Consider the following 13,861-nt stretch of genomic DNA (forward strand, 5'->3'; position numbering starts at 1 on the left):
AACTCTGAAGGATGTGAAAATTCTGAACTTTGGGGAAAAAATGTAGAGTATTTATAACAGATCTTTTGGCTTCCTATTACACATATCTGATTCTCCCACATGCTACTAAGAGATGCAATGTTTAACTTCAGTATGAAGATGATGAGAATGGAGATAAATATTTTTAATTCAAAATAAATTACCAAAATGTGATTTTTGCCCTAAAGTTTTCATTGTTATATTCAGAATTTCACTAAGTGGGCTGACATAGCAAGGAAAAGTGGAGATGACACGCTATAAAAATGACCAAATCCAGGTTCATAGTTGTCAAATACAGATGTTTATTTTGTTAATATTAATTCATGGTACAGTGTAAAAAGTTAACGATTCATATAATAATCCATAGAGGAACCACTAAAAAAAATGCAAAGGTAAAAGTAAAAACCCAATAGAAGAAATATGGATTTTAAAAATACTCGATCCAAAAGAAGGTGGAAAAAAAAACCCAAGATAAAAACTTAAACCTAACCATATCAGTAACACTGAATATTAATGGTCTAACCACCTCATTTAAAAGGCAAAGACAGAGGTCCAAAAAAAAGGCAGCACCTAACTATACACTGTTTACAAGAGATACATAGATTTATCTCAAAGTAAAAATACAGGAAAAATATAGCATGTGAACACTGGAGAGAAAGAACCCTGGAGAAGCTACATAAATTTTAGACAAAGTAGACTTCAAGACAGAAGCATTACCATAATAAGGGGTATTTCATATTGATGAAAGGCAATTCATTTTCAATCTTAGACACTCATAAAACAGAGGAAGAGAGAACAACTGTTATGTTTCTTTTCTTTTTCTTGCCTCACTGCACCCTTACTACTTCTATCCAACATGATGCTCAAAGGTCTGGGCAGTGCAATAAGGCAATAAAAAGAAATAAAAGACATAAAATTTGGCAAAAAATTGGAAAGAGAGTCTTTCCAATCTATGAAAGTCTTTTTCATAGATGTTATGATCATCTATATAGAAAATTCTAGGATGCAACTAGAACTATTAATAAGGGGGTTTAGCAAGATATTCAGTGTGTTACCCTTTCCTTCATCCTCCAGGATACAAAGTCAATATACAAAAATCAATTGTATGACAACACCAAATGCTAGCAAAGTATTTAATTTCTCTGAAATCCAGTCTCTTGAAAACCAGAAGCTAATAATAAAGATTAAATAGATAATACACATGAAAGCCTAGTACAATGCATTGCATGAGCAGATATTCAATGTTACCCTTTCCTTCATCCTTCAAACATTATAAAATCTTCCTAATTGTCTGCTCTGGCTCTAATCTCAACAAGATTCTCCAACCCATCCTAGACAATGATTTTACTAAAACATCATTTTTTAAAATATCATTCTCTTGCTCAAACACATGCCTACCAGAAAAAAAGTAAACCCCCTATAGCATAACCAGCACACAACAGCTCCACTTTACCTTTAAACCTTACCCCTTGCCCCACATGTCCCAAATAGAAGTCTATCAAGCTACCTTTAAAAGTCTCCTCCTCGGGACTTCCCTGGTGGCGCAGTGGTTGAGAATCCGCCTGCCAGTGCAGGGCACATGGGTTCGAGCCCTGGTCCAGGAAGATCCCACATGCCGCGGAGCAACTAGGCCCGTGTGCCACAACTACTGAGCCTGCACGCCTAGAGCCCCTGCTCTGCAACAAAGAGAAGCCACCGTAATGAGAAGCCTGTGCACTGCAATGAAGAGTGGCCCCCACTCGCCGCAACTAGAGAAAGCCCGCGCACAATAATGAAGACCCAAAGCAGCCAACAATAAATAATAAATAAATAAATATTTAAAAAAAAAAAAAAAGTCTCCTCCTCACTGTCACTTGAAGGTGCAGTGTATACTACTACTTTCATGACTGATGATTTCCAAATGCAATTCCCATCCTCCCACTTCCATCCCATCCAAACCTATTCATACTTCAGGTTCATGCTCCAGTCTAATCTTCTATAGAGCCACTTTCAATTATCTCAGCTCAGTAACCTGCTTCCTTTGAATACTGTCTTGGAGTGATCTTAATATTCATACACAGATACAGAGACCCTAAATGAAAGTAATCATCAATTTGAAATATATGTGCTAAGAATGAAGTTGATATACAACAAAGTCTTTACATAAGCAAGTACTTTTTTCTTCTGTAACTTGTTTAATGGAAATGTAATTTCTAGTATATTTCCCAAGCATTCACAATGTAAACAGACAACTTAAAAATCATGATATAGCAAAAGACATAGTTACCCACTTTTTAAAATATAAGTTCCATACAAACAAATTTTAATTTTGTTAATATTCCCTTTTATGTGCTAATTTGAGTTTGCATACAATTTCTGTAAAGCAAAGAATCTCTTTATATAATACTCCCAGTATTTCATGATTTTTACTAAGTTTTTGATTAAATGTCTCTTCCACACTAAACAGCAAGCACAGCATCTAAAGATAAAAATTGCAAGAGACTCATTTAAACTTCCCCAAGTCTCTAACCACCAAACTGTATCTAAGCTTGTGCCTTTTATTTATTTACTTTTTTTAGGATTTCTAGATCCCACGGAGGGAGGAAGGAAGAAGGGAAGTTTCTTCTTGTTTCTTAACATCAAACCCTCCCTTCTATATTTTCAAGTTTAGTCCCATCCTAATTCTCAACCATCACCCCAGATTGTTCCATCATCAGCCGAAAAGTATATTCATCGTATAACTCCTTTTCAAAACCCAAGAGCTACAAAGAATCTTCTCTCAAACAAAATAAAACTCACAGTAACTTGTTTTAAGATGTCCTACCAACTGCAATTCTCTCAAGAGAGCAGTCCTGACCCTCTCTGACCAAAACCTTTCTGCGCAAAATTAAGAAATCTGTTCACGAACCAGCAGAAAACCAAACACTGCCAAAGTTTAACATGAAATTTGCTTCACTTCAACTAACCGTCTACCCTCCCTACTCCCATAAATTTCTTCTAGATTTCTTACTTAATAAATTCTCAGTTCAATCACAACTGCCTAAAGTTACTTCAGCAAGTCTCTCTTCCACCCTGATGTGCTAGTTACCTAGGTTTGCTCAATGTAATAAAACTTATAAAGGGCATCTCAAAGGTTCAAAAATATAAATCCATTACAAGTCCACCTATTCTTATATTTCAATAATACAAAATTCCCTAATATGAATAAAAAGTCTAATCTTCTCTATATAAATTAAGAATTCTAATACTTTAAACATCCGAAAAGCGCATTGTCCAAACACACTAGGAAAGAACCACCCAAAACATTTTAACAGCATTTTATCATTTGTTTAATGTTGATAATCAATAAGTCTCTAAATATTTTAAGCTGTTTTTCCTTTAATAAAGCATTGTGCTTTACTCATTAAAAATACTGCCTTGAAATTGCATTTTGTTTTCATAGATAAAAGCTATCAAAAGCCATGTTATAATGGAAATGATGAGAAATTATTTTTTTAAAGGCAGGAGAATAAAAGAATTACTTTTTTCATAATGGAAATAAATCCATTTTCCCATAATGGATTACATATCACTCTGGGACTGGATTTTGGACTGTTTTAGCTAACTCCACAGAAAATATGTCACTGAGTAATTATTATTGTTAAAGTTTTGGTTAGAGCAACTGTATTAACTCATTTTTGATTGCTGAATTTTCTCCAGATTGGATGAGATAACACAATAAGGAAATGTCTGGGTTTTTATGATCTCAGAATGTTATGCCCACTGCCCCCAACCTTTTGGGTGTCACAAAGAAAAGGGAAAAGACAGCCAAAGGCAGTGCAAAAATGACAGAAGAAAGCACTTTTCACTATTTCCAAGGCATCTCCTTCACAGAATATAGTGATGATCATAAATGAAAAAGAGATGTTGCACCCCTTTCCCTACTCAAAATGTTGGCAAAGCTAGAGCAAAGAGAAGAGAAGGTAAGGTAAGGTAAGGACAATTAAATTGACAATTTAATTAGTATGTCTCCAAAAACAACCAGTGGGTCCTGGTATACTAGATGGTGGCCAATATTAACCTTAATCAATGCATATGAGTCTGGGTACAAAATAAGCCTGCACTGTCCAACTATGCAAAGGTTAATAGTTGGCTGGCTACTAGCCTATTGCTATACAAACAAAACCCACCACTTTATGTTTAAGGCATTGCTATCGTGTTCCAAAGGTTCCTCACACCCAAACCAAAAATCTCTCTCTCTTGTCCCAAGTTAGTTGCTCCTCCGCCTATACTGCTTATTACTATTAATATCTACCAGTACCCATTTAATTTTCTAGCATGCTTTCCAACTAGTAATTTGATTAAAAAACTGTATAACGGTATCTATTTCCATTTCTCTTTCATTTTTAAATCAATATATATTCATATAAACATCTATATATTACTTTCTCTTTTCAACAAATGGTGTTGGAACAGTTTGATATCCACTTGCAAAAAAAAAAAATTCGAACTTCAATCCACACCTCGCACTAAATACGAAAATTCATTCAAATTGGACCCCAGATACAAATGTAAAATCTAAAACTAAAACCATCTAGGAGAACACTTTTGTAACCTTGGGTTAGGCAAAGATTTCTTAGACACAACACTAAAAGCATAATCCAGAGAAGAACAAACTGAAAAACTGAACTTCACTGAAATTAAAAACATGCTCTAAGTAAATCAACTATACTTCAATAAAATATTTTTAAAAAGATGCAAGGGAACAAATCAATATACAAGATGTCTGCAGAAAAACAAAACAAAAAACCACACAAAAACATATGCTCTATAAAAGACATAAAGAGAAAAGACATAAAGAGAAAAGACAATCCAAAAACTAGAAAAACATGTCAAATCACATATCTTATAAATAACTTGTATCAAGAATACATAGAGGGCTTCCCTGGTGGCGCAGTGGTTGAGAGTCCGCCTGCCGATGCAGGGGACACAGGTTCGTGCCCCGGTCTGGGAAGATCCCACATGCTGTGGAGCGGCTAGGCCCGTGAGCCATGGCCACTAAGCCTGCATGTCCGGAGCCTGTGCTCCGCAACGGAAGAGGCCACAACAGTGAGAGGCCCACGTACTGCAAAAAAAAAAAAAAGAATACATAGAGAACTCTCAAAACTCAGTAAGCGGGGACTTCCCTGGTGGCACAGTGGTTAAGAATCTGCCTACCAATGCAGGGAACACAGGTTCGATCCCTGGTCCAGGAAGATCCCACACACCGTGGAGCAACTGAGCCCATGTGCCACAACTACCGAGCCTGTGCTCTAGAACCTGCAAGCCACAACTACTAAAGCCCGTGTGCCCTGGAGCCCGTGTGCTGCAACTACTGAAGCCCACATGTTCTAGGGCCCATGTGCCGCAACTACTGAGCCCGCAGGCCTAGAGCCCGTGCTCCACAATGAGAAGCCACCGCAATGAGAAGCTTGTGCACCACAAAGAAGAGTAGCCCCGGCTTGCAGCAACTAGACAAAGCCCGCGAGCAGCAACGAAGACCTAGCGCAGCCAAAAAAATAAAATAAAAAAATAAACTCAATAAGAAAACGCAATTTAAAGAAAATGGCAAAAGATGTGAATAAACACTTCACCAAGGAAGATACAGAGAAAGCAAATAAGCACTTCAAAAACTAAAATGCTCAGTATCATTAGTCATTAGGGAAATGCAAATTTAAAACCTAATGGGATACCACTATACATCTATTAGAACATGTAAAACTGACCATGTGTTGACAAGGACAGGGAGGAAGTGGAACTTTCATATACTGCAGACTGAAATGTAAAATGGAACCACCACGTTGCAAAATAGTTTGGCAGTTTCTTAAATAGTTTAACACAGAAGTACCAGCCATTCCACTCTCAAATATTTATCTAAGAGAAATGAAACCACATGTCCATACAGACTTATACACAAATGTTCACAGCGGCTTTATTTTTATGAGCCCAAAACTGAAACAATCCAAATGTCCATCAACAGGTGAATGGATACACAAATGGTGGTATACCACACAACTACCCAACAATAAATAGGAAATAATTACTATTGTAGTGAGTCATACTACAACATGGATGACTGTAAAAGTTATCATGCTGAGTTAAAGAAAACCCTAGAAAATGCAAACTGTTTTATAGTGACAGAAAGCAGATCAGTAGTTTCCTGGGGTGGAGGAAGAGATAGGAGAGGGGATTACAAAGGAGCACTAGGAAACTTTTAGGGATGATGGATATGTTCATTATCTTGATTGCGGTAATGGTTTTACAGATGTATACATATACCAAAATTTACCAAACTGTATACTTTAAATATATGCAGATTACTGTATGTAAATTATAACTCAATAAAGCTATTAAAATTGTTAGTCACAAAAAAAACCTTAACTTTCTCTGTTATTTGGGGGATTTCTTTAGAAAGAACAAAAGTCATGAAATACCAATATCTGCCTAAAAGAGAAACTGAAAAATTAAAATTAGGTCCAATGGATTCTGATGATACACAAATGGTTAGAACACGTCAAATATAAATAAATACACACACACATCAATGATATAATTCTTTAAAAAAAACCTTATTACTTCCAGAGTACGTTAGAGTATCAACTCATTTTTTTGAACACTGATATATTAACAATCAAGCATTTATCCTGCCTTATAATGACGCTACCCATAGCAAATGTCTCTTTACAGCTAATAAATGACAATTAGAATATTATCATTTTGAATTAGCGAATCTAAGCATTGCATATAAATGGCTGCTAATTTCCCAAAGAGATAACTATATGTGTGTGTGTATACATATATATAAAATACACTTCCTGATCAAAGAACACACCATTGCCTATAATAAACTTGCCAAAAAATTTTTTAAATGCATTCGAATGAAATCTGATCAAACCTCTAAATCCAGATAATTTACTGGAAATACAGACAGAATACATTAAATCTTTGATTTTTATAAAAGATACTTGAGAGATCTATCAACCAATTAATTGCAATGTAGGGACTTTACTATGCAGGTGCTGACTGAAAATATTTTAAAACTTTAAAATATATAAACATTAAGACTTCTGAGACCACTGGAAATCTGAACACTGATTAAATGTTCAATCCGATATTAAGAAATTATTTGTTTTTAAGTGTTCAGGTGTACAACAAAGTGATTCAGTTATGAGTTGGTCATTTTTGAAGCTGCGTGATGACTAGAGAAGGGTTCAATATTCCATTTGGTCTGCTTTTGTACATCTTGAATTTTCTATAATGAAGTTTTTAAAAATAAAGATATCTTATTAAATTCACTTTTTAACTTGTATATGTACAAAGATATAAAAATCCAAAATAAATAAAACTAGCTTAGGCCAAATTTCCTCTTTCATATTGTCCTTGTCCTTTCTGATAAGGTTATATTAGCTTCAAAATCTAAACTTAGGGTAACTCTGCCTCTTTCCCTATTCTCTGACACTTTATATGAGATATGAACAATCTGTTTCATAAAGGTATAGTGGAAATTTGTAAACCATCTGGGTCTAATAGTTGTATGTGAAAGGGAGAGGTTTTTTTTTTTTTTTAATTCGAGTAAAACTGCTTTACAATGTTGTGTTTGTTTCTGCTGTACAATGAAGTGAATCAGCTATATGTATATGTATATCCCCTCCCTCTTGGATCTCCCTCCCAAGACCCCCAATCCCACCCATCTAGGTCATCACAGAGCACACGCTGAGCTCCCTGTGCTATACAGCAGGTTCCCACTAGCTATCTATTTTACACATGGTAGTGTATTTATGTCAAACCTAGTCTCCCAATTCGTCCCACTCTCCCCTTCCCCCACTGTGTCCACATGTCCGTTCTCTACGTCTACATCTCTATTCCTGCCCTACAAATAGTTTCATCTGTACCGTTTTTCTAGATTCCACATATATGCATTAATATATATTTGTTTTTCTCTTTCCAGCTTACCTCACTCTATATGACAGACTCTAGGTCCATTCACATCGGGAGAGGTATATTTTTAATTACTCATTTTAATTTCTTTATTGATATTGTATCTATTCATGATTTAAATTTATTTTTTTTAATTTTTTTTTTTTGCGGTACGTGGGCCTCTCACTGTTGTGGCCTCTCCTGTTGCAGAGCACAGGCTCCGGACGCGCAGGCTCAGCGGCCATGACTCACGGGCCCAGCCGCTCCGCTGCATGTGGGATCTTCCCGGACCGTGGCACGAACCCGTGTCCCCTGCATCAGCAGGCGGACTCTCAACCACTGCGCCACCAGGGAAGCCCTAAATTTACTTGAGTCAGTTTTCTTTAGTATATTTTTCCAGGAAATAGCCAATTTCATCAGTTCCTTTGTTGTTCTCAAATGTATTGGCATAAAACTTCTTGTAAATTTTACTTAGTCTCTACTACAGTTATAGTCATGTCTCCATTTTCACATTTTCAATAACATTGTCTTCTCTTTTTCCTAAATATATCTTTTCAATAGCTCATCATTTTATTAGTCTTTTCAAAGAATCAAATTTTTATTTCATTAAGGCCCTCTATCATTTCTTTGCTTTGTCACTAATTTCTATTCTTAGCATTACCATTTTTCATCTACTCTCTTTGCATTGCTATGTTCAATACTTAACCCACTCATTTCAATCTCTTTTCATATACACACATTTAAGGCTAAGAGTTAATCTCTTTAGTACTACCTTACCTGCATTCAAAAGGTTTGATATGTGATGTTTTATTTTGCTTTGGTTTCTGTGGAAGTTTAATTTCCACAGTCATTTCTTCTATGAACCATTAGTTAAAATATTTTTGAATTTCTAAACATGGCAATGTTTTATCTTTTGATTTGTAATTACACTGCATTGTGGGTTGCATACTGATAATCTTCCATTTGCTACAGCTTGCTTCATGACTTGGCATGTGGTCAAATTTCATAAATGTTCTGTGTACTTAAAAAGTGTGTATGATCTAATTATTAGTTTCAGGGTTCTACAGTGTCCATTAGCTCAAGCTTGTTAATTCTTTATTCAAATTTTCCTTCTTTACTAGTATTTTATTTACTTGATGTATTAATTATCAAGAGGTATATTAAAATATTAACTGTGGGCTTCCCTGGTGGTGCAGTGGTTGAGAGTCCGCCTGCCGATGCAGAGGACACGGGTTCGTGCCCTGGTCCGGGAGGATCCTACATGCCGCGGAGCGGCTAGGCCCGTGAGCCATGGCCGCTGAGCCTGCGCAGCCGGAGCCTGTGCTCCGCAACAGGAGAGGCCACAACAGTGAGAGGCCCGCATATCGCAAAAAAAAAAAAAATATTGATTGTAAGGTTGTCCACTTATCATTGTAAAGTCATTTTTTTATATATTTGAAGTTATGTTTTATATACACACAAATTCATGACATTCACTTTTTCCGAGAAATATTTAAGTCTTCCTAGTGAATTATTTCATTCCTAGTGAATGAACCTCTTAATCCTTGATAATGCTTTTGCCTTAGTCCCATTTTTCTAAAACACACCTATGACAGCTTTTTGGGGAGTTCCTTGTGTTAGACATGTTACTGATAAACATCACTATAATTATTAGTTTGCTGCCTTTAAAAAACAAAAACCCATCCTGGAGTCTCCATGCTTTCTCTGGTAAGTTTAGTCGGTTTAGATTTATTTTGATAACTGATATATGTGAAATTATTTCTACCATCTCATTTTGTTTTTCACATACCATGTATTTTTCCGTCTTTTTCTTTCTTTTTTTTAAGTTTTCCTTAAAATTTTAACAGGATTACTTGAAAGTAGAATCAATTTTATTACTCTTTCTAAACCACAGGACCTCAGAAAGCTTACTCAGATCACTACCCCTCCTGTCATATGCACTGTTTTCCAGTACAGTATTTAATTCTTGTGCATTTATTTGTTGTATTGTTTTATGTAATCAGGTTGTCCTGATTTGTCTATATGTTTACCAATTTCTTTGCTAACTTTGAATCTGGCATACCCTTCTACATTCAGGGATTCAGTTCCTTCCTATTAAAGTACAACTACCTTCAGTAGTTCTTTCAGTAATGGGCTATTAGTAGTAAACTCTACATCTCCACATTAAAACACATTTATTTCTCCTTCACTTTACAATGATAGCTTTGAGGGTTATCTTATTTTTCCTTGGCACTTTGAAGATACTCATCTATTGACTTTTGACCTCTATTCATGCTGTTGATAAATATGCTAAACTGACTCATTGCTGTTCAGTTATTAATGACTTGTCTTCCCTCTCTGGTGTCTTTATTACTTTCTCTTTATATTTAACTTCATTAAAGTGTATTGAATTGTCCACATTTTTTTTCTACTTATTTTTTCTATTTAGGCGCAGCTACAGAAAAGAGAAAAAGTGATTTGATAATGACTGTTTTCTTAATTCTCCCAAAAACTATTCAGAACTAATACTATGCTATATGTACAAGTATTAATTCATTACATACGGTGGATGCCCTAGGACAATGATTCTCAAACTTCAGAAGGCAACAAAAACACCTAGGGAACCTATTTAAATACTTGGATTCCATTCAAGTTTTCTGATTCAGTAGGTCTGGGGTCCTACCACAAATTTGCATTTCTAACAAGTTTCCAGGTAATGCTGATGCTGCTGGTCAGGGACTCTGGCTTTAAGAACCACTGCCTTAGGGATTAGGGATAATTAACTCAGGGAACCCCCACTGAGAAGGACTGTAAGAATCTGTCCCGGTTCTTAAATCTAGAGATTAGTATTTATCATCAAACTCAACAATTTTTAGCTTTAAATATTACTCTTTCCCATTTCTTCTTGTAGAATTCCAACTACATAAATAACAGCAGCTAACAGTTCATCATCTGGCCAGAACTGCTCCAGTTCATTCTTCACAGTCCTCAGGACAAAAATTAAATTTGATCATATCATTCCCTTACGTGAAATTGTTCACTGGCTCCTCTATACATACAGGGACAGTTCTTTATGGGGAGGGACACATGGATGGGCTTCAGAGTACATGCAAATTTTTTAGTATTTACATTATGTTTATATTATATTACACATACTTTTTATGACACTATCAAATAGGTCTGTGATTTAAGCATGTTAAAAATTGCTAGCCTATTAAATTCAAATGAGTCAGTGTGATACATAAGCTTTTCAGCTTTTCATGATACGTGCCTGCCTATCTTATACACCATACCTTGTGCCGTTCTGAGCATACCACGATTTCAAACTTTAATCATTATATCCATATTACCTCTACCTAGAAAAGACTGCCCAATAGGCCTCTCACAGGCCTGACAAACTCCTACTTATCTTCTCAAAAGGTCCAATATCATCTCCCAGAAAATTTCCCCAACCTACTTAAGAGTTAATTGTCCCTTACTTAGTCTCTCTCAGCACTTTGTACAAACATCCGCAATTACTTTTCACCCTTCTAAATATTGGTCCATAGAACTATCTTCCTTTGTAAGAATATGAGTGATCTCAGGCAAGAACTTAATCATTATAGTAGATACCAAAATGTTTGTTAAATATATAAACATGTTACCTAAATATAACTTTGCCTTGGACTTTACAGACTATTTCCAGGAGAACACATATTTATAATCTAAGACTTTTCATGTCTGCTTTTATCTAGACTTTCAAAGGAACCAGATATTCAATGGGAGTAAATGCTACCTAGTATCATTCTCAATTTCTAAACAAAATACCTCAAGCATCAAAGCAAGGACTGTCCCTGTAAGATATAACACCTGCAATGTCAATACAACAAACAGAAGAACACTGAAGGGGTAATCAAATCTAAGAGCTCAAAAGATCTTCGTAGAAAAAAAGGACTCTCATTGTATTTCCTATACAAGTCTCCTTGGTTTATCTGTTTATTTAAACACTGATGTGCATATTACAAATTATGAGAAGATTCCTCTCATTTTTATTAAAACACCCACTAATTCAGAAAAATCCCTTTACAAAGGTATATAGCATACAAAGAAAACCACAGTGAGTGGTTCTCTCCAGAGGCAGAGGATGGATGGGAGTGTAAGTGTAAAGTCTCTTCACTTACCATTTTTCAAATATGTCAGTACCATTTGATTTTTTTTTTTCCGGCCGTGCCATGCTCACAGCATGCAGGATCTTAGTTCCCTGACCAGGGAGGGAACCTGTGCCCTCTGCAGTGGAAGCATGGAGTCTTAACTACTGGACTGCCAGGGAAGTCCCTGATTTTTTTTTTTTTTTTTGAATAATGTTACATATTACTTCAGCAATCAGAAAAATATAATGAAAAGTAAAAAAGCCACATTCTGTGTTATGCTATTTAAGAAAAAAGTTTAATTATGAAACTGTTTTAATATATTATTCTTACCAGATTTAAGACCTGAAATTTTGAAGATGGCACTTGGTTTCCCATTTGTGACAAATCCTAGGAGTTGCCATACTGGCATTCCATTTGAATCAGGATAGGAAAAGTAGACAGATCCTCCCATTCCCTCAGGAAATGGGACTGTTCCCAGCATAAAAACCACAACATGGTTGATATTTTCATAATCAGGCAAGTCAAAAACAAACTTATCCTCTGCCACTTGCTGTGCAGCTGTTTGCACCTAGAATATAAGAAACTCGCCTTAGTGAAATGGTTTGGTAAGTTTCTATAGCCCTTTTAGTATTGCTGTAAGCTCTGTTACCAAATATAGTCAATTATAGTCATTATATCAAGTATAACATTGGATCAGTCTGATACTCTAATTATGGAATTACCAAATACACCAAAAAGAGTGCTTATTTTAATAGAAAAATCTAAAAATATACATTTAGCCTTAAAATGACTTAATGAATGTAATCTTTCAAAAACATAACTAAATTATTTCAGAAGTGCCCTGAAAGGATTTTACTTACATAAATAAATCACTACAGTTTCAGAATGTTATAAAAATGAAAGGTTGTTCAAAACACCATGCCACCAAAGCTTTATCTTCTAGTTTGAAGGTAAAGAACCTCGGGTAATTAAAATGGGTAAGCAGTTCAGAAGTTATTACAGTCAATCCTCATTATTTGCAGATTCATTATTTGTCATTTTGCCTACTCACTGAAAAATATTTGTAACCCCCAAATTATTAAACCCTCCAGTTTAAATACAGAGAATAAAACAAAGGAAGGAAGAACATAAATATAAACCAAAATGCCTATTAGTATTAAATTCAATTTTACCAGTTTTTGGCATGCATAATCTTAAAAGGCACATAAAATCATGGTATCTACAAGTCTTGAAATAATCATCAGGTAAAATAAATATTTCTTAAATGTCAACTCTGTCAAAGGCACCAGACATTTTGTTAATCTGTATTATGACACCCTAATCCTCGACCTTAGGAAAAAGGGTACATCTTACTGAGTCCATAACTTTAGATTTGGTGAATTTTTCTAGTCAAAGAATAATGTAGTTAAACGTTGAGGCATCGCTAGGTCTATTTGCCCTTCATTTGGTTAACATGTTCAAATACTCCAGAATTAAAAAGTCAAACACCGTCAAAGAAAATCTTGTCATGAAGGAACCCCTACTGTATATCCATTATGTAGGTTAGGTGTTAGGTAAATAGACACAGGCACTGCTATAACTAAATTCCTTCCAAATTAGTAGACAACACGGATTCCATAGGGCCTTTCTATTCTTTAGAAAAACACACACATTTTAAATGTTGTTCGTTAACGAAATTCGTCCCACACTCAATCCCAGGCTGGTCCTTTCATTCTTCCTATCCGGAGCAGAAGCAATACAAAGTTATTCCACCAGTATTATCAATTACCACCATCACCAAAAGGGGCCTCCCAGTCATTCAAGGGACAGACAATAAATCT

At 35.4% G+C, this 13,861-nt stretch overlaps 1 protein-coding gene across 3 annotated transcripts in view; it reads right to left on the reverse strand.

Annotated features, from left to right (window-relative positions):
• Positions 1-13,861, reverse strand: part of HIKESHI (heat shock protein nuclear import factor hikeshi) — a 32,625-nt gene that overhangs the window by 17,569 nt on the left and 1,195 nt on the right. For 2 of the 3 annotated variants that reach the window (XM_032640936.1, XM_032640934.1), the window contains exon 2: positions 12,372-12,609. In XM_032640936.1, the coding sequence (XP_032496827.1) occupies positions 12,372-12,522 (151 nt within the window). In that variant the 5' untranslated portion in view covers positions 12,523-12,609. Of the gene's footprint in view, positions 1-12,371; positions 12,610-13,861 lie in introns of those variants that run through there. The other variant, XM_032640935.1, reaches the window with a different exon arrangement.

Source organism: Phocoena sinus, chromosome 8 (assembly GCF_008692025.1).
Source record: "Phocoena sinus isolate mPhoSin1 chromosome 8, mPhoSin1.pri, whole genome shotgun sequence".
Classification (NCBI taxonomy): domain Eukaryota; kingdom Metazoa; phylum Chordata; class Mammalia; order Artiodactyla; family Phocoenidae; genus Phocoena; species Phocoena sinus.